This window comes from Phalacrocorax carbo, chromosome 7, assembly GCF_963921805.1.
Source record: "Phalacrocorax carbo chromosome 7, bPhaCar2.1, whole genome shotgun sequence".
Lineage (NCBI taxonomy): Eukaryota > Metazoa > Chordata > Aves > Suliformes > Phalacrocoracidae > Phalacrocorax > Phalacrocorax carbo.
In genome coordinates this window covers 44,701,264-44,722,681 of record NC_087519.1, presented here as the reverse complement: position 1 = coordinate 44,722,681, position 21,418 = coordinate 44,701,264, and the positions used below count along the sequence as shown (strand labels likewise).

The window sequence follows — 21,418 nt, the reverse complement described above, 5'->3', positions numbered from 1 at the left end:
TAATTTAAAACTTGACATGCCCACAACGCATTTAAAAAAATCCACCACTGCTTGCTTTGCCAAGCAGCAAAATTAGGATTTACAAAGCAAACAGGCATGAAAAGTAAACAAGCTCAAGATTTTTATAACCTATATGATTATATAGGAGGGTGATCTGAACTGCTATTGTATTGTCTGGGTTGTTTGGGTTTTTTTGTAGTAACTGCAGATTGCAAAGCCCATGCAATCAGCAGGCTTGATACTGTACAGAATTGATTTTAAATATAGGAAGTTCTTGATTATGTGAAATCTTATTTCAAATCAAGTGTTTTGAAAACAATTATACAGGTTATAAATAGAACAGATTTTAAACCTAATTCCCAGCCACTGTATGTACGGTGTGGTAGTGGAGGGTGGGGGGGTTGGGTTGTGTTTTTTGGCAGGGAGTGGTTTGGATTTTTTAGCATGACACAATAAAGGGAGTTTTCAGTTGAGCAGCCATCTAAGTCTGCAGAGGAAACTTGCAGGATGATGTTTATGCTCGTTTTAGTCATCAGAGGTGAAGTGCACAATAATGGTAAACCTATGTTTCTACAATTGGAGGATATTTCTCATAATGAAGGAAGTCTCCAAGGTCAACAGCTACAATACCCGGAGAAGTTACATCACAAAACCACATCTGCACAAGACTGCTCTTCCGCGCCCCCCTCCCCTTTTCTTTTTGCACACTTGAACATGCTTGCTCTCTCTCAGCTCAAGTGTTGCTCATATCACTTGCAGGAATACCATGGATTTGATTTGGACTTCTGTTTACAGTGTTATTTAGCTGCTTAAAAAAATACACCTCCAAACCAAAACCTCTTTTTTTTTTTCCCCTCTAAATAATTGAAAAAGTCTCACTATAGTCTCCTAATATTCTGTGTGTTCCCAAACTCAGTTTGTCTAGCTACTGTTTTTGCAGTGAGAATTACATTGTATTATGATGATGGCAGCAGCACCTCCCAAATCTAGTCCAGGCCTGTGCATTTCTTAGTTATATTCTGTCATGTGATAGTAGTGGGCATGGCAGCTCAGGCCTCTGTCTTGAGCTGTATGTATGTGAAGAAGAAAACTTTTGGCTATTTTAGCAAAATTTGCATGAGGAAAAAGAGAGAAGGCTATATCTTAATTTTTTCCAGGTCCCTTTATATCTCCATTTTCTATGCAAATTAATGTTACTGGTACATGTAGCACAATTAGGAAACCCCTGATATAATATATTTCTCTCTGTTCGGGGCTTTCTTTTTTTGTATTTCTATACATGAAATTTCAGTGCAAGGACTGTTTTTTATAATCCTCCTCTTGAAGTAGTATTTTTCACCAGTGTTTGCCTCATTTAGCTTTAACAAATGGCTCTTAATCTAAATCAGCTTGTCTTATAATGGCAAGAACAAGGACACTCCTTAGAAGCCTACCTGTCCATTTTATTTGTTTTCCAACCTCCTGATGAGGTTTGCTCTTATTCCGTCAGCAGGACAGCAAAGTGAGAGGTTGCTCTACATACTCCTCATTGCCGTAGTCCTTATTCTATTTATACTCAAAACTCTGACTCAGTACAGCTGAAGTCAACTGAGCCTTTCCCTGGCTTCAGGTTGTTCTGAGTCAGTCTATAAACCTAAAAGTTAAAGCTGCTTCTAACAAAGAAAACAAAACCTTTTTCCTTCAGTTCCTAACAGAACTTATATTGTGGTTTAAGCCTGTTGTTCATGTCTAATCATGTTCACTGGTGATCGTTCCAAGCACTGTATATTAGAGTGAAATCACCTAGTATTCAATATTTCCTTGATTGCGTTTGGTTTGACAACAATTATTGCATTTAGAAAGGGTGGTGGCGGTCTGCCATCCCTGTTCCCTCACTGTGCAATTGGGAACGGTGTTTATGAAGAAGTGTAAACGTCATCCAGGTAGCTAGGGAACCCTGAGTATTTAAGGAGGTGAGAATAAAGGCTGTTCTTCTTTTAGGTGTGGACAGGTATGAGATAGGTTGCATTGGACTAGTGGAACAAGGATTTGTAAATCTGAGGACATGTGCTTTGGAAGGTGTGCTAGTTGTATTGGTTATAAGTTGCTCATCCTTGCCTTGCTGAGCATCGTGGCCAACATCTTACTTTATTTTCCCAATGGCGAAACAAGATTTGCTTCAGAGCATCATCTTGGCAAATATGTGGAGTGCCTTCATGGCATTCTAGGTGGAGGCTTGTTGGTAAGTAATAATCTAGTGGTTTCTTTCTCAGCGTGTCGCAGTTCCTGTAAAGGGTTAAATCTTACATTTTTTGTTAAATTATCGAACTATTATATTTTTAAATGTCCCTAGGTAACTAGCATTTAGTTACAATGCCTTAATTTCTACTATCTGAGATATTGACAGCTGTTTCTCTGCCTTAGCTCTTTATTCAGAGGAATCGAGTGGCAGTTATCAAAGCTTTGCATTTGAGTAACAGCAAAGGATGAAGAATTGAGTGTGTTTGTTGTGGGACATTGTTAATCTGAAGCTATTATTTTCTACTTTTTCATTTTTGTGGACCACATTGTAGCATACTTAAGTTCCTTGTCTCCAGGATTCCTGTTTCATTTGCTTTTAAAAGTCCTTTAGAAATAGGCTACAGATCAAGGTGTCTGCAAATCAGAGGCTGAAAACAGTTGCATAGTAAGGCCTCCTGTCTTGTAAGAGGTGCGTACGGCTGTGTTATTCCCATTGGAACCTAGATGGGGGGGTTGCAAAGACTGGGCTTTACACAGAATAATAAAAGTGAAATCAATGGAACTGTTCCTGGAACCCACTTGTACAACCTCTTCTGGACCTGCAGCATTGGGGTTTAGCAATAGGTTTGAGTAAGGGCTGAAAAGTAGGTGACTGTTCAACTGGATAGCTTTTATTTTAATATCTTGTTAAGTAAATCTGTGCAGTTTGCATATAACACTTTGCTCTTTCCTTATGGTTTTTGGAGGCACTCCTGGGTGTAGAGTCTTTACAAATGCAAACTACTATCGAGTCCTGTTAACGCTGGTGTGGAGGGTACTCTGTTTAATCAACTGCTCCTTGATTTTATGCTCAAAGCTCTGGAGTATGGATGACTTGTGTTTCTTGCAGATACCTTCTGCTTTGTTACTTTGCATTTGTCACAGGAAACTGGGTGTGAAAACCTAGAAAAAGCTAAATATCTGTAATGAGATGTTTGTGTGAATTGGGCAAAATATTCCTAGACTTCCTACTCTAGTCAGACTGGTTTGTCACACAGGTGGTGATGACTACTCTTCAGTAACTAATATGTTAGTAGCTTGGGTTTTTGTGGTTTTTTTTTTTTTTGTTTGGTTTGGTTTGGTTTTCTTTTTTTAAAACAAAATAACTGAGACTTATCTTGTAGTCCTCATTTGGCAGAAAGTGAATGTGTTTTTTACAAAGCATTTTATTTGCAGGATACAGCCTTTAATGTGAACAAACTTTTAAAGTTGAAGTACTTTAAATTGCTGCAATACCACAGCAGGCTCTTTATCAACAGGCTCTTTATGCACTTAAATGCTGTGTATATACAAAGCGGAAATAGAAATATGCTTATCCTGGTGTTGGTGTTACTGATATCAGTAGCAAGATGCCTACTGTGTTAAATAGGAGTAAAACTGAATAATCTATACAGGCTGCCCCCCACTCCCTTGCCAAGAAGCAATATAAATCAGTGTAATGTGAGGATTGTTCTATCTGCCCTGCCTGTGCAACAAAATAGAGCAGTGTGGTTTGTTTGCTCTGTACCTAGGTACTCATTCCAGCTGCAGTACTCATTGGGCTTCACAATGATGACTGCTGTGGGTGCTTTGGCCATGCGGACTGTGGGAAAAGCTGTGCGGTAAGTGAGCCTTTACGCTCCAGTCCCAGGTAATCCCAAAGACAAGGTGATGGCTCTGTTGAAAGTTCATGTCTCTTTGCTATGCAGATGCTGTCCTCAGTTCTGGCAGCCTTTATTGGGATCCTTGGTTCTGGATACTGTATAATCATTTCAGCACTGGGTTTGGCTCATGGACCGTATTGTTCTACTCACCTAGAAAGAAGCTGGATCTATCCTTTTGCTGAGTCCTCTGGGGGGTAAGTTCATGAGGATGTTGTATCTTCTCCCATGTACATGTGGTCTTTATTCCAGTACCTTTCAGAAATATCAGTAACATATACCAAGATTGTGTCATAAGTTTATGCTTCTCACTCACTAAGAACTAAAGAGATGGTGTCAGTTACCAATGCTGCTATAGTTTAAAACCAAAGCAATATAAATCCTCTGTCCCACAAAAAGGCATCTGAACATATATACATAATAATATCTATATACCACATAGTGTTCATGTCCATGAACATCTCTAACATAAAGTTTTAGGATTTTGAGGGATTTACGAACTATGAATAGATTTTTTTATGAATATTTGTGTAAGAATCTGTGTTGTGAGGCTTGTTCCTGAAGGTACTTTGCATCAGTGTGAACTGGCATAATAAACTTCATCAGTGACAATGGCATGGAACCCTTGTGAATGAAACTAGAAAAGTTTCATAAGAATCTTTGTATGCTGCGGGGGCGGGGAGGGTCAGAAGTTCTTAATTATCCCTAATTAGCCTAATAAGGCTTCTCCAACCCCTTGGTTCAGCAAACCAAGCCTATGTAGCTGAGTTGTATGCTATGCCCATTAATCCCCACAAATCCTGTAGGTTGGAAGATGGGGATCTATTGGGATCATGACATGCTTTTACAGTGTCTGTATGGTTGGCAACCTCGAGGCTGTTTCTAGTAACAGGTTATGGCTGATGCCAGACTAGAAACAGTTTGAGTACTAAGAATCCTTTGTAGCAGAGAGTTTGAATTTTATACTTCAGTTGCATCTCTCCCAAGGGGGAGCATTCTTTCTCCCACATCCCCCCAACTATGGCTGAGTATAGAACTGAGTTAAGTCCTTGCTGAAGGCTCGTCAGTGCTGATGTTCTGAAGGTGTGGGTGAGAAGTAGCAGCTGGAATACTGCAGTACCCCTCTAAATTTGTTCTGTTTGGTTCTTCCACAGTAGGCATGTGAGGGCCCAAAGACAGCAGCACAAGAGAGGAAGGGACACATTTGCCTCAGACCAGTAACTGAATTGCTGTCTTTAGAATAAAGGCCTAGTCCTGAAAAGCTCTGTGGTTGTTTTGAGAAATAGGTTTTGCTCTTTCAGCATTCTTGAGCTTGTGTCTTGCTTTAATCAGTAATAGAAGATTCCATCTTTATAGCTTAGATATTTTTTGAAAGAAATTAAGACTTAACAAAAATGTATGATTGGTAGTTCAACATGTTCTTAAACAGAGCAAAGCTTGCGTGGAATAAACCATTGCATGTTCTATTCCCACATAGAGTGGTCATCCTTGATACAGTTACAGACCAGATGTAATCTGGTTCTAGCATCTGGTAAGCATCCCACTCTGTCACAATGTTAATATGCTCTTAATTGTTGTACACAGATACTTGTTTGAGTATAACAAGTGGTCAGAATGTAAAGAACCTCAAAACATCGTGCAGTGGAACGTCACCCTCTTTTCCATCCTCCTTGTCTTGGGAGGAATAGAGTTCATTCTGTGCTTCATACAGATAATCAACGGCATTCTTGGAGGACTCTGTGGGTTGTGCTGCAGTCACGAGGAGGTAAGCCATTTGTAGTTATAACTATGCTTCCTCAGATGAACACGAAACGCTATTGTTACTGATGCTACTGTAACGTCTTACTCAGCAGCTGTTTTTTAGGTATTCTTAAGCAACGATTCAGCGTACAACTTCTTTCTAGCCTTAATGTGTTCAGCATTTTCATGTAGTATTTGATGACCTGCTTTCAGCTGATTCCTCAGCTGTCACAGTGAAGATAGTCTGCATGGGAGCTGGCAGGCTTTTTCCCCTCCCCTATGTCACATGGGGCCATCAGCACTATATAGGTCATAAAGCTGAAATACAAATCTCCTGGTGGTGGTGGTGTTCTTTGCCATAGCCTAAACCATTGTTGCATAGTGTGGTGCAGTTCTGTGGTAGGCTGCATGTTCTAACTATATTGCTTTAGCCTTGTATTTTGCTTGCAGCAGCTAATAGGCTACTGAGAATATGCCATATGTAATGAAAACTGCAGCATGCTGGCCTTTGCTTAGTAAAAATAGAATAAGAGAAGGAACTAAATTGCACATAGCTAACAAAACCTGCAGCTAGATCTGAAGGGTTTTTTGAGGGTGGCTTTTTTTTTTGACTGAGGAAGGGGAATTTCCTCCAAATTTCTTTAGAGTCCTGTTAAACAGTTTGAGCATGTTAAAATCAGTATTGTAGTGGTAGTGTTAGAATAGCAATGGCTTAAGGTATGAACCAGATATGATTTATATCATTGTGGCTAAGAGTGCGTTTTACATTTTTAATTGACATAGTTGGATGTTGCGGCTCTTTCAAAGCTGTTACTGTCTTCTCACTCCTGTCTTCCATGCTGTAACTGCAGTATAAGAGTTGTGCTGAGATTGTCTAAATGTGGTCAGGTTAATTTTAGGTCTTAATATTGGATACAATATTAGCATTCTTCCTCTTAATGTGTGTTTCTTTTTGTTCCCCTCACAGACATACGTTTGCTAGAAACCTGACAATGCGTTGACGTCGGTGCATGTTTTGAGTATTCTGTGTTGGTTATTTTTAATATTCCATGCATACAAAAATGCACATGGTTTGTTGTCAATCTGTGATGTTGCCACCAACTTAACTGACTTGGGGCCAGCCTTTGTCAGAGTCATATGCAGATTTATCCACTAACCTGCCTGTATCTAAAGGCAAAATGTATCCTGAACTTCTTTGGTTCATTTCATCTTATTATGGGCAACTGCCTGAATACATCACTAAAAGATGCTTGCTTTTTTTTTTTTTCTACTGACAAAACAGCTCTGTAATTTATGCTGCTTTCCCAATAAAGTTGCACTTTCATTCTGATGTTCGAATGGACACAAACCCAATCTAGTCTGGCGTGGGTATAAATGAATACTCAACTGGAGGAAAAACAAAGCAGCAATAAAATGTGGATGATCAAGGGCAGATACAGGCACTTGACCTTTTCAGGATTTTTCTGGACTTCTCCTGTATTTCACAAATAAAGATTTGTATTAAAAATACCCAGCAGGTGTCAGCGATTCTTTCCCTGCCCATGCTGAAACACTGCTTTCCTGGCCTTAGAGTAATGGACCGTGGTGGCATGAGAATATGGATATAAAACAGTCAGGTTATAATGCACTTTTCCTCTCCAGCAGGCTTTGTCAGAGTGGGAACTGCTTCACTGTTTGGTTTAGATCATTTAGCTGAGCCAGGCAGTTGTGCATCAACAAGGATATGATGGTTCAACAACAGCTGTGTATGAGGAGTCTTAGTCCTGGGTCTGGGCTAGCAGTTCACTGCTGATGGCCGTTCCAAGGAGCAGAGGGAGGTCCCCCTGCCCTTGAGCCACATCTGTGTTCCTTCTGCTGCTCTCCCAAGGGGCACTTGCCTCCTGACTGCTTAATCAGAGTCTTGACACAAAACAAAATGTAGGTCTGGGTCCTGGTTTCTACCTCGTTTGGCAGAGCCCCAGGCGTAGCAGTGTCCAGAAAATACAGTGCAAATTCAGGTCAGCAGTGATAGATTGATCTGAAATATTTGACTTTACCAGTAAGCAGCCTGGAGGCAGTATTCTAAGATACTGTGCAAGAACCTCTGAAGTGTGGCTCGTAGCATATTACAGTGAATGTTTTATCACAAGGTAAAGTAAATCTGAATCATATGCTGCCAGCAGCATTGCTGGAAAGGTCAGTATGCTACTGGCAATGGCATTTTTCAACTGAAAACCAAAATGTGACATGCCATTTATTTCAAGGAAATGAGGCTGATGACAATTATTGCTCAGTTTTGGAACCTAGCAGTTATTCTGAAAACTAAGTTCTTCTCCCATAAAGGGAAATTAATTTCCCATGGGTTTCAGTGCCAATGTAGTGCTATTTGTAACTAGGCGGGTGGTCTTTAAAGGTAGCCAGAAACTTGAGGTATATGTCAGGCTGTCCTCACAGCCAAGTCTGCCCAGTACAAATACATATCTGAAAAACAAGAAATTAACTATGAAAATGCACACACACCTCCACAGCAACAAAAGAACTCACAGATGGGAAATGTTTGTGTTTAGAATCTCAGGATATCTGCTTCTTGCAATACCATTTATTCATACAGAAATACATAGAAGTAGTTGAGGGCAGTCTTTAACATTGTTTCTGCTTGTTGTGTTTATCCCTGTCTTGCCCTGCAATGGGAGGAAGAAGAAATATGTGTGTGCATACAAAATTTCATGCTGTTGTGCAGTATGGTGTCTTTATATGTAAAGAAACACTGTCTGAAAAAGGGTCTGTAAGTTTAAGTGTGGAGTGAGAGGAGGAGAAGAGGGTCTTGATGGAATAGGGTATAATTCCCATGCAACTTAAAGATTTTTGCCTTTATGCCTGCATAATTTGTTACTTTTCTTTCTGGTACACACAACTAATTTAAGAACTGAAAAAATTTTAGAAATTCCAGTGGACAAAATTATTAGGCTAGAGTTTAGAATTAAAACTTTAGCTCAGATCCATATAGGACTAATGCACAGAATCACTACTCACTTTTTAGCGTGTCATTTTAAAAAAAAAAAAAAGCTAGTCGAATTCCTTTGCCTGATGCATAAGGCAGTGTTGTGGGAGTTTTGGAGAATTGGTTGTTTTAGGTTAAATTCATTTCAGTTAGCAGAGAAGTCACCTACCAGTGTAAACATGGCTTTCTGGTAATGGGCTCGGCTTCATCTCATGGATAGTGACAGCAACAGGAAAGCAGTCTTGCAACAATTGGTAAGATATTCGAGAAACTGGTTGCCAGGTTTGCTTAATACTTGGTATAAAAATGGGTGCTTCCTGTCCTAGGAAAAACAATACACCTTGATTTTGTATTTGCAGAACTCAGTCTAAATACAAAATAAGTAACGATGCGGACTGCTGTACTGCAGAATGAATGCAGTTTCAGGTGTCATCTTCCAAGTAAGTTTGTTCTAATCAGAACAGATTATATGGGAAGTAGCAGCAAATCTCATTATAAATTAAGCTGCTCACTAATACTTTTGGCCTTTGCTTTCAGAAAAAAATATATTTCAGTCTATTACCTGATCTCTGAGTTTTGTAATAAAAAAATCAGTCCTGGGGATGTGATGTACCTGCTTTTAATTCTGCTCTTTTCTCTGATCTATAAGGCATAGTGCTGATATGAATTCTCTCCATGCCTGTGAGCCTGTAAAGGAAGGTTTGGCACTAATTTTGATTAGAGGGAGCCCTGAAAAAAATGTTTATAGTGATTAGCAAGTAAAACAGGAAATATGGGAAGATCCTCAGAGTAAAGTCTGAAGACTTCAAAATGAAACCTTTTAGAAAAAGAAGGGCAGAGAGAAACAGGGGAGAGTCACAGCAGAAAACGGATAGAAAAATGGTGTAATTGCATGAGTACCACCATGCCCATTTCCTCGGGTGATCTAATTTGAAGCAATAGGAAGGAATTAGTTACAAAATGCAACCCAAACAGCTTTTATGAGATCATGAGAGAAGCCTCATTGCAGAGCCTAAAACAACTCATGAGGAAACAGAAGGAAAATATAGCATGACATCATTGCTTCTAAAATCAGCCTTCTCGCTTTTGATAGAGCCTCAGTTTTTTTGTTCTCTGACTACAGTTTTCCTATTGAGTAAACCCTAAGCTCATTCTTGAGTTACTTTTCTGATGTTCACAGGAGCGTGGGAAGAAGGCTTGGTTTGTCCTGTGAGCACTCAAACAGTCCTGCCTCTGTGTTACTGGGGTGGATGTTTAGTTGCTTCAGGCTTAGGGAACGATGACGCATGAAAATGGAGAAACTGTCTGGCTTTGGCTTTGCACAGTGCAAAACAGCAGGCATTTAAAAAAAGAGCCAGGCCTTTTGTCCTGTACAAGTTACATGTACTTAGGTCAGAACTGTAGCTATGCATACTCGGCTGTAAGCACAGAGTAAAACAACCTGAGAAATAGCAGGATTTAATTCATGAAACAGTTCAGCTGCATAATGCTCCAGAAAAGTAATTAGAATGTGACAATAAGTCTGCCTGGCAGTTTCTGACCAGTGTTATCCGGGCTTCTGTACTCTCTGCAAAGTGGCTGAGACTCAGCTTGGTGTTTTTGTGAGGCTGCCCCAAGTTAGCAGCAAGTGTTGGTTCCCCCTTAGGGCCGTATCTGCCAAGTTCTGGTATTAATCCTCTGTAGTGTGAGGCAATATGTGGCCTTCCATACAGAAGCTTAGACATATTTATCATTTGACAGCTCCCTTCCCTGTGTAAGGTAGAAAAAATGTTGAGCTGCAGTGGGGCTGAGCAACCTGCCTCATGTCACAGAACATCTTCAATATAATCTGCGTTCTCAGGAGGGGCACGTTTCTAAGCAGTCACCAGGAAATGAGATTTTTGAAGTTCCTTCCTGAGTCTGACTTCTAGACATATTTCATTTGGAAGATCATAAAGGAGGATCTTTTAGAAAGGAAACTGCTACTTAAAGACACATGCTTGGAAAGGACAATGAGTTTAGACAGCGATATTCATCTATTGTTCTGCTAACTGTTAAGCACTTCCACTTCTCCATCTCTGGAATCATATCCCAGTCACCCAGTTCCTGTGAATACGAAATGACTGAATCAAACTGAGGAGGTCAAAATACTTTCCATATTTAAAACCTTGTAATCTTTTGTTAGTTTAGAAGAGCAAAACTTCTAAAGTTCTTGAGAGATGGCTTTAGAGACATGTGGAAGCTGTTTGAGCTGTCTGCTGATACCTCTTGCCCTTTGGAGTATTGTTGTTAACATCCTATTATACTTCCCTAATGGGAAAGCTTCACACGCTGCCAGTTACCAGCTTCCCAACTACGTGTGGTATTTTGAAGGGATCTGTTTCTCAGGTGTGATGGTAAGTGGTGATTCTATGGATTTTTAATGAATTGCGTTCTACTGCAAATAATACTGGGTTACTGTGCAGCAATGTAATTGTGCTTTTAAAGAGACTACGGATTACTTTGGCAAATACACTGCAGGCAGAAAAACTCGACAAAACTGAAAAAAAGGTTAATATACTGAATGACATGCTATGTATACTATTTGATTTCATATAAGTGATTTTGACGGCGATTGGGTTTTTTTCTGCTGGCTTTTTGTTTATGTGCAGTTTGTGCTTGTATTATGGAGGCAGGCACTATGTTGATTTAATCCTTTATGGAGGTTGAGTTAGAGCTCTTTTACCAAAACAAAATGAAAACAAAAACTAAAAAAGCTTCTCATAACTGTTCAGATGTTTTTAAGAGCTGTGTGTAGTCCAGTGTTTTGAGGACTGGACACAGCCCACAGTGCAGCAAGTGCCACTGTTGTTCAGCTAAATACAGATTTTCTCACCGTGATTGGCAGAGTGGGATTTTCTCCACCACATTTGTAATATGCTCACCTGCAGTAATGAACTAACAAAGAGTTGCCCACTGCTCATCCTGTTCACTATGTTCATAAAAAACTGTAGCCTCAGGGACATAAAGCAGTTACATGATAAAAGTATATGCACGTAATCAGTATTTTAAAAGGTCTCATCTGCAAAAGTAAGGTGCTTTTATGAAGGTGTTGAACAGGGAGAGTTACTAAAACATGAGACATTCTTTTGAAATTGTGTGTTCTTCCTAAAGCAGATGAAAAACCTAATTTTTCTAGCAGAGTTAAAAATTATCAGGCAGAGAATTTGAACAGAAAAGCATAGCTGAAAATTTGGGAAAAAGTTAACTGCAACAGTGAAATTCATGTTTTGATGCATTTTTAGCCTTAGGATCATTAGAAATCTATTAAAAATATATATATTATCCTATTACAAACAGGGCTGTGATTCAGAAACATTCCCTTTTCATATCTCCCTTTTCAAACCTGTGCCTCTCTGAGTGCCAGTTTGTGGTTCTGGGGTCCAAATCTTATGTATTGAAATGATTCTAGTATCAGGTTTAAATAATCCAGTAGCCTGAGAAAAACAGTATGGGTATTTGACAGAGAAAGCAAATGGAAGTCCAGATGGATTTGACAAAAAGCTTGTGCTACTGACTTTTTCTAGCATAACTGTGTTGGTAAGGAAGGTGATATCCTGATCTGTGTAACTGTGTCAGTAAGAAACCATTGAACTGATGTGGCTGTATTGCAGAAAATATCCCTTTTTTCATTGGTATTCATTCTTTTACTTGTGAGCTTGGTTTTATTCTTTCAGCTTCACTGGTATAGCTGTGTCCATGCTAGTAACACTTAGCTGTGATAGGAGAAGCAGTACTCTTGTCTTTCAAGTACAAGAAACAAGTACAGTGACAGCCTAATAAAAGCAATGTGATTCCATGGTGCCCCTTGAGTAATTGTGCTTTCCTACTGAGCCGCTTTAAAATCTCAACAGGGCATAACAGATGCACAGGGCATAACCTTCCACAGGCAAAGGATGCTTCGGCTTAGTACCTGCAGTTGTTTCACTGACCTTATAATGTCCCCTTATAGATCCTTCTGTTGGCAGTAATTCTGATAACGCTGGAGTGTAGCGTGTTCTATCGGTGCTGCCAGAGTGAGAGCTGTAACAAAACCTACAGGGTGAGTCTGTGTTTTATTTTTATGTATCTCTAGCGTTTGTTCTGAGTGCCTTCCTGCTCCTGTGTTTCCAGCACATCCTTCTGCCCTCTCCGCTGTTCTGTTTCTGCTTCCTTTCACAGAGAAGGATTCTAAGTCAGGCTGAGAGGTCACAGAAAAAGTGCGGCTCCTTCCTGCTGAGGCATAAACAGGATGGAAGAAAAATAAATGCACAAAACCAACCAACCAAACAAACAAAACCCAAAAAAGACCACCAAAAAATCCTTGTAAAATAGTTGCAGTGAAGTGCCCCAACTAAATTGCTTAATCCCTTTGCTTGTATGATCTGGAAGTTATTTTTTTAGTAACGACTCAGTATACACTAGCTGGGATCCAAACATGTTTAATGCATGCTTGTGTTCCTTTAGTATTTTTGGAAAGCAATTTTGCAAAAATGCAAGTTTGAAGAAAAAAAAATCCCCAAACAATATTTAAGTGAGATCTGTGAAACTTAAACCTCTGTTTTAATCTTTGTTTTGTATGTGTATGCTTACTGTTCTTTGTGTGGTATTTTTCTTTCTGAATATTGAAGACTGGGAGAATTAAATGTGAAATTTAACCCCAAGGAAGGAGCTAAGCAGCCTGAATGACTCTCTGCTGTGGACACTGTCCCCACACAGTAATATTTTTCTCTTTTTACTTCAGAGTTTTATTTCGATTGTGTTAGCCCTGCTTGGAGTTGCTTTCTCTGGATACAGTTGCATCATTTTTACCTTGGGGTTGATCCAAGGCCCGTTCTGCAATTCATCAGGTGGATGGGATTATATCTTCAAAGACACAGCTGGAGGGTAAGAAATATCAGTGTAACTCTTCTGGAAGAAACTGTTCATCAAAACAATAGTCAAATTCTCTGAGTTTTACATAAATGGCACAAGACCTGTATTGGCGAGTGAGGTTTTTCAACTTGTTGAATGAGCACCAGAATCCCCAAGGAAAGGTATTTGCCTCCTTGTAAGGAAAGATTAAATGTAAATCTTTGTACTGATCAGACCTGGAGGTCCATCTAGCTAAGTGTCCTTTATCTGGTGGTGGTCGCGATCATATATGTAGTAAAGAATGTAAGTGTGTAGATGGATACTTTCTCAGAATATTCTCTTGAATTCTTAAAGTTTTTGGTTCAAAGATTATAGGTGGCATTTTTATGTTTAATAACTCAGTAGGTTTCTCTTTAACTCCTAAAGCTCAATGAAATCTGTGGTTTGATCATTGGTACTTTTTACATACAGCTGCTCTATCTCATGAAACACCTAAGCGAGGTAGACAAATGTCCCGGCCTCTTAGAGGCATGAAAGGTTTGATTCAGATCTGTAACCTGAGGCTGCTTTTGCAAGAATTTACATTCTCCCTTTAAAAGATCAAAGTTTTATAAGACTTGAATATATCAAGTCATATAATATGAGGCTCTACCAGCTGCATTCTGAGGATTACATTTGTCAGAGGATCACAAACAAGTTCCTTCAGCATCCAACAGGAAGAGATCCTAAACTGTGCATTCTGTGACTTAAGTCAGCTTTATTTTAAAACGCTGAAGTGCATCCTGCAATCTCTGTTATGTGTCACCAGCAATACCATCCCATTGGGAAATCCAAAAATGAGAGTTTGAGTTCAGCATAAAGGGCCAGATGCTGAATAATGCACTCTCGATTTGGCTCAAAGCCTTTCAGTTATGAATGTTTAGGAAAAAAACAACTGACACTGAGCAAGTGAGTCTAACAAAGGTTCTTGCAGTTGACCTCCAGGCTATAGCATGTCTCAGTTAAACAGGCACAGCTGGTACATGTCAGTTTTGCACGTTATGATCCTCAAAGATGCAAAGCATGGCTCTAGAACAACTGGAAATTGCATGTGGTGGCACTTGCCTCAGCTCTGCCATTTAGGCTGTGTGTACTGCTTAGAATGATGGCGTTGGGGTGCTCCTGCTCTCTGCATGGTGCTGATGTCAGCTGGACTTAGCCTAAAGCTGAAATTAAATCAATAAAAGGAAAATTCCCATTTTAAACTTGGCTTCTGCCATTTGAAAAAATGCCATTGTCTTTCTAACACTTGGGTGTCTAACAGGGAAACTAATGAAGCAGATGTATTTGAGGAAAATAAGTCTTTTCACTTAGTTGAGTTTGACAAACCTATGAAGGAGTTATGCTGGTGTAATGAAAGACTAGAGTCTGGCTCCTAAACTTGAAGCATATAAGCCCAGTATGTTTTTTCTGTATATTATAGGTAAAATAATTTGTATTTAAATTGAATTGCACCCACCACATTTAATTTACTTGCACACTGCTTCTCTAATAGGTATCTCACAGATTACCCTGCTTGGTCTCGGTGCACCGAACCTGCAAACATAGTGGAGTGGAACACCATTTTACTCTCTATTCTGATAGCTCTTAGTGGACTGCAGTTGATCATCTGTTTTCTCAAAGTGGCTGCTGAGCTGAAACGGACACTCTGTGGGACCTATTCTGTTTTTGTCCAGGTAACAAAACATCTGAGGTAATTTCTTCAGCATCTTGAAGTCAGTTAAGCTTCAGCAGTTTCTCTCAGTTGAGTACCAACCCTTTTGGTTTGTGCATTCTCTGTGCTACTGCATTTTAATTACCAGAGGATACGTACTGATAATAAAACTATTGTATTTGATTAATCTGCTAATTCCTTGTGGTATACAGGGATTGGTGACTGCTCACTCTGACCTTTAAGGCTAGGATAGAGAACAAAAAAATGTGGCTGTGCATTGCGCACTGATGCTGAGTCCATCACTCCTATGTCAGCAGAGGTTTCTGAGCACCTTTCTTCTAGCATTCAATTTAAAGTCATTCTTATCAATGTGTAGGTTTTACAGCCAACAGAAGATGCAAGGGGTAATATGTAGCAGTTGTGATGTAGGCATCAGGTTTTACTGTGTCTTCAGTAGGTTACTGAAACAATAACTGAGAGGGCTCTGCTTTGGGCAGAAGAATTAGTTGGAACCCCAGAGCTGAAGTGACTGATGCAGTTAACCTGCATGCTGGTGTGAAGTCGTGTGGTTTAGTGTGGCGTTCAGTTTCCCCAGCTCTGGAGGTAGCGTGAAATTAGAGATGCTTACCCCTCCCTGTCCATCTGCACTGGGATCAAGGAGCCCTCAGGTTTTTATGTAACTGAGAGTCTCAGTGATGACAGCATGTTTGAGAAAAATTTCTAATTAGGAAAAGCAGCAACCCCCAAAAGCATGCATGCACACTCACGTATGTATGTACACCTGCATGCACGCGTGCGCACACACACACACACACACACACACAGAGTAGGGTTAGTTCTGTCATGTAAGTGGGAAACATTGGGAATGCGGAGAGGTAGAATGGCAGTGCCTCTGCAGCATGAAGTCTCCTGACCAGTACTGGTCAGCAAGGGCAGGGGAGCTGCAGGTGCCAGGCAGGGCCTTGGGCAAGCAGGCAAGGAAGGGCTTCTTGTAGGAATTAACTGTAACAGCAACCTAGATAAGGTCAAGGCCTGAGGCATTTTCTCTCAGAACCTTCCGACTGCCAGTGAAAGAGCCTCATCAGCCTGGGACCCAGCCCAGCTTCCAGTGAAGTCAAAAGCAATACTGTCGTCAGCTTGTCCCTGGGTGCAGAGCAGGGTCACTCAGCCTTGAGTGTGTCAGATTTAGATTGGATGTGGATGTTGAACAGTCAAACAACTTCCATATTAACTTGAGTTGAAAATCAGAAGGTAATTACTTCCTTCCCATTTTATTTGCAGGCTGGGATTCTCTGAAAAAGAAAAGGAAATCTTCACTAGTACTTCCCACCCCCCAGAAAAAGAGAGACATGCCTTCTCCAACATTTACGATGGTAGATTTGGATGCTGCAAAGACAAATGAAACCCGTGTCTAAAATCTTTGTCACTCAAGGCTCTCTGTTTTGGATGAACTTATTTGAACCGTTTGACATCTACATTTTTCTAGTTGTTTTCTAACATGGCCGGTTGTCCCCAGCTGTCTTTTTTATACCCTTCAGCTTGTTCCTACAATAGGGAAGCTTGAATACCATGGAACTCCTTTTGTATTGAAATCACCTTTTTTTTTTTTTTTTAAATAAACTGCTGTAAAACTGCTATAGAACTGCTTTTATACTCCCTTCTCTTTGTTTAGAATGTAGGAATATTTGCTGTTCTGAAAAGGCCTGATTCAAAGCCCAGTATGTCAGGAGGGGTTGTTCCCTTGAGAATTAGTGCACTGGATGAAGCCATGATTTCTAAATGAATAAATTTTAGTTACAGGCAGACCATGATGGTCACAAAAGGCAGCAGCCTAGCCTGCTCACTCTTTCTTGAAAGGTCTTAACTGTGAAAGACAATTACTGAAAAAAACCAGTCTATCAAGTCTTCCTGTGGTAAGGCTTTTAGAAAGACATCCAGGCCTGATTGAAAGAGTAGATACGCAGCTCTGAAGTCAGCTGTACTAATTAGTACACATTAATAGCTGCTCTGGGTTTCTTTTTATTTTATACTTGGAGGCAAGCAACATTTTTTTTGATCAGGTATTATGTGACTTGAAGGGATATACGAGGGAAACGTGTGAGCACCCAGTGCTAGCTTATTAATACGTTTCTAAATTCCCTGACCTTGCTGCAATGGCAAAGTAATGCTCTTGGCAATAATAATCAGATGAAAAAGAATGATCTGTTTTAAATTAGCATCTAAAAAGTCTTTTTGATTTCTCAAAGGATTATTCTTTCATTCACAGTGGAGATTCGGGGATTCACCATAAAGTGGACATATGTCTCATTTGCAGCTGCATGGGCAACATTCGGCTGTATTCGTCACGCTGTTTTTGAGAGAATGTACACCCAGAAGAAAGCAAAATATATACTTTAGCCTTGCAGTAATGCACGTATCCCTGTACGTCAGAACTAGTGGGATTCAGCTATAGCTACATCTAATATTAAATATTGTTAGAACTGCAAACCATACAATAAGAGGCTTCTGTGGGTAAGATATTTAGAAAAAATAGACTATATTTAATTTAGATCCGTTTTGTTCTGTTTCAAGACAGATTGAGATTTTGCTTTGATATTTCTTCATCAGATTGGTTTGAAAAGCAGATTTCTTCCTGTAGGATTTGAAGAATGCACCTAAAGTTTTAATTGCTTAGTTTCTATTAAATTGCAAGAAGTCATAGAGAAATTAATGATGTTCAAGAACGGGGCTAGCTGTTTGGGAAACAGTTCAAGGTGACATGGATGTTCAGAGATGCATCATTACAAAATGGGGACTGTTTGCAACTGCACACTTGTTTTTTGTTTTACTTGTAAGTAAGGTGTACTTAAATGTATAATCTACTTAAAAGATAATCCCACATTCTTATGGATTTGTGGTTATTGTTTGTGGACAGAAGGAAAAGAAAGAAAACTTATCTATCAACCCATACTCCTACCAAACGTCTTTGAGAAACTTGCTGATTTCATACCTGCAAACTATGGAGCTATTTATTTTGAAACTGTTAGAAATATTTGGAAAAAGGTTTTGGTTGTTTGCATAAAAACTAGTGTGTGGGGGGTAGACATTCAAAGCAGAAAACACCTAGAACCGCTAAATATTCCTGAAGTGGATGGCACCATTTCACCGAGGAAAGCAAACAAGAGGTTATTCTATTCAGACTCCAGCTCAGCCACGAGGAAAATTCAGGCTTATCTTTAAGCAAACAGGGCCTATTGAGATAGGTTTTGCTGTGGTAGATGAGAGCAATGAAATATCTTAAAGTTATATCTGGAAACTCTTAAACTTTTATCTTGCTCCTTTATGTGTCCTTTCAACTTTTCAGTAACTTCTGTCTCTGATCATGGAAAGTCTTGAGCTTGGCAGACAGCAGACACAAAGACCAATATCTAGTTTGTCAGCTTTTTCCATAGTAATATTATTACTGGCTGTACCTTACCATTGGCAAAGCCTGGCTGTCTTCAATTCATCCTTTTTTTGTGTGTGTGTGATTGTGTCTTGTGAATTTACATTTCCACCGTACAACAGCCTGGTATCTCCTATTTTAGTGTATTATATCAAAGAAAGAGAAGCATAATTTAGTTCTCATTGGACATATTGATTCTGTAACCCTCTTCACCTATAATCCAGATATTGGCATCTCCATTGCCATAACGAGACTCAACTGTCACCTGGTGGCTCAGCTTTTAAATGGGCAGTTGATTAAGTCAAAACTGGTGGCAAGAATACTAAAGGCTAACAGTGAGTTGCATGTACAAATTTAACAACTTTTGTTTCACATGGGGCTTTTGGAAGTAAGGCAAAGTTAAACTTGATCTAATCAATTTAAGTTCTGATTCAGGCCAAATTATGGTGTCTCTAGCAAGAGGTGCTATGAACTGTGCCTGGTCGCAAAGCCAAGATTCCTGTAAGGAATATTAACTGTCTTGTAATCTAGATGTAACAGGCAACTCTGATGGTGGTGTTTGAGGCAACGTGCATGTGCTGCCTGCTGAAATCTATACAAAAAATACCCCGGGCACACCTGGAAGAAAGATGCAACTTTGAATTTATAAACTTCCATAAGTGAGGAGTTAATGCTGATATCTAGGAGTTCCAGCATTATTTGTTCCTCACAGCCAATGCATTTTACCAGAGGATTATGATGCTGTGTCTGGAACAGAAATGTCATTCATTTAAAAGACTGCAACTGGAAATAGCTGTAGGGACTTGGTTTTGACCACAAATAATTGTGGGCAGAGATTTGCAGTAAAATACTGTGAAGCCCCATCCACCTTTGTATTTTGGGGCAGGTTGCCCAGAGAGGTGGTCGATGCCCCATCCCTGGAAACACCCAAGGCCAGGCTGGACGGGGCTCTGAGAAACCTGATCTAGTTGAAGACGTCCCTGCTCACGGCTGGGGGGTTGGGCTGGATGGGCTCTAAAGGTCCCGTCCAACCCAAACCATTCCATGATCCTATGATATTGTTTCGCATATAGGTAAAAGTGAGTCTCACTGAAGCACAATTTCCTGATTGCTAATTCTTCACATGTTGGATGTTTTTTTCCCACATTGAAAAAGAATAGGGTTGCAGAGGACAAACGAAGCTCCCCAGACCTTTAAAGGGTGTTTACCTGCAAAGGTTTGCAGGGGGTCAGAACAGCAGCATGGACAGCAGACTATAAACATATCATTCAGATTAGGGAATTATGAAATTGTGGGGTTTTAATTCAATCTCACTAGGAGCTTTTCTTGAGACTTCTTTGTCAGAATATTCAAATATTTTTTGTTTTATTTCCTCAAGGAAATTTTTTAATGTAAAAGATCAGCTTTATATTTTCAATGTAATTTTGAAGACTTTCACAAGTCAAAGCATTTCAGCATCCTCAATATGAGAGATGAGGTTATTGTGGTTTAAAACAATAAGGGGATATTCGTGACACGAAACTGCAGACTCATAATTTAACCAGTTAAATTAGGTGCTCAGTCTTTTTAGGCCCTGTCTATCAGAGGAGAGAGGTTTCTGCTCTTCAAACACCCTCTGAAGGTAATAATACAGGTTTGGGAAGCTCAGTCACCTGTCAGTAGTATAAGAGGAGGAAAATGCTTTCTCATTTTTACCTCAGTTAATTTACGGAATGGGGCATATGCGACCTGTACAAGCTGATCTTTCCACTCAACCACTGACCTTCATCCCTGGTGAAAAAAAAAAAAAATTCCCTACTGAAATAATTTTAAGCATGCGATGCCAACCTGGGAATCTCCAGAATTTCAACATAGATTTGGTCAGATTTCGAAAACTTGGCTTTGGCCATAGTCATTTAGACAGAAACAGAATCCTCCACTTAATGCAGATGTGAAGAATGTTCCAAAAGGTGACATTATGAATGTCAGTATTCTGACAGTGCCTGAAATTTTTTCTGTGAATAGTGATTAAAATTGGTAATTTATCTGTTTACCACAGTCCTGGTAAGTAAGGTTTACATTTGTATGGCATTAAATGAAACCTGTCATACTTTAATTATGTTCAGAATCTTAGTCGTCTATCCAGAATAATAATTTTTCTGACCATTAAGAAAATAGCTTCAAAGAAGATTGTGATTATTACAGATATTTTTAAGTTGCCATACAAGGAAAAATGTCATTTAGAATGAGTGTGACTGTGTCAATGCTCTGAGTGCAGAAGAGATTTTTTTTAAGAATTCCCAAGTGACTGAAGATATATATTTTTTAAAAGAAGTCTTTACAATTTGCAAGTTTACACATGGGTTTGTATGTCTAAAGCTTCAGACACAACCATCATGTAATGAATATATGATTGAAAAAAATGCAGTTGCAACTTCAGTGGTGTTTTTCAACCTTCCCATGTTTAAGGTCCAATTTTGTTCTTATTTTTTGATGGCACTAACAGATACAAAATGTTTACAGAACTTGAACAAAACAAAAGTATAGCTTTCTGTACTGGGTAGTACATTTAGATAATGGTAACAGTTAAGATTATCTGGAGCTTTATACACCTATTATGCTTTTAATCATTGAAGAATGTGGCTTATCCTGTCTGGTGATAAACTAGGAGGAAGATGACACAGGGAGTTCATTTTGTGGAATTTCTGAGCCTCATTTCCATTTGGGCAATACTGAAATTGCTTGGAAATGAGATGTAAACACCCCCTCACCCCTCCATCTGTGAACAGCCGGTCCCTTTCATCTCTAGCTATATATGCCACACTTTGTGCTAAAATTACATTTCCAAGGGG

At 39.5% G+C, this 21,418-nt stretch overlaps 1 protein-coding gene across 5 annotated transcripts in view; it reads left to right on the top strand.

Moving 5' to 3' along the window:
* LOC104040389 (transmembrane 4 L6 family member 18) overlaps nucleotides 1-16,798 on the top strand; it is a 52,807-nt gene extending 36,009 nt beyond the window's left edge. For 3 of the 5 annotated variants that reach the window (XM_064457770.1, XM_064457769.1, XM_064457767.1), the window contains 7 exons: nucleotides 3,771-3,860; nucleotides 3,948-4,096; nucleotides 5,484-5,664; nucleotides 12,590-12,679; nucleotides 13,361-13,503; nucleotides 15,005-15,185; nucleotides 16,445-16,798. In XM_064457770.1, coding sequence (XP_064313840.1) covers nucleotides 3,771-3,860; nucleotides 3,948-4,096; nucleotides 5,484-5,664; nucleotides 12,590-12,679; nucleotides 13,361-13,503; nucleotides 15,005-15,185; nucleotides 16,445-16,459 — 849 coding nt within the window. In that variant the 3' untranslated portion in view covers nucleotides 16,460-16,798. Of the gene's footprint in view, nucleotides 1-2,016; nucleotides 2,222-3,770; nucleotides 3,861-3,947; nucleotides 4,097-5,483; nucleotides 5,665-7,817; nucleotides 10,995-12,589; nucleotides 12,680-13,360; nucleotides 13,504-15,004; nucleotides 15,186-16,444 lie in introns of those variants that run through there. The other 2 variants (XM_064457768.1, XM_064457771.1) reach the window with 2 other exon arrangements.
* The last annotated feature ends 4,620 nt before the right edge of the window (nucleotides 16,799-21,418 follow it).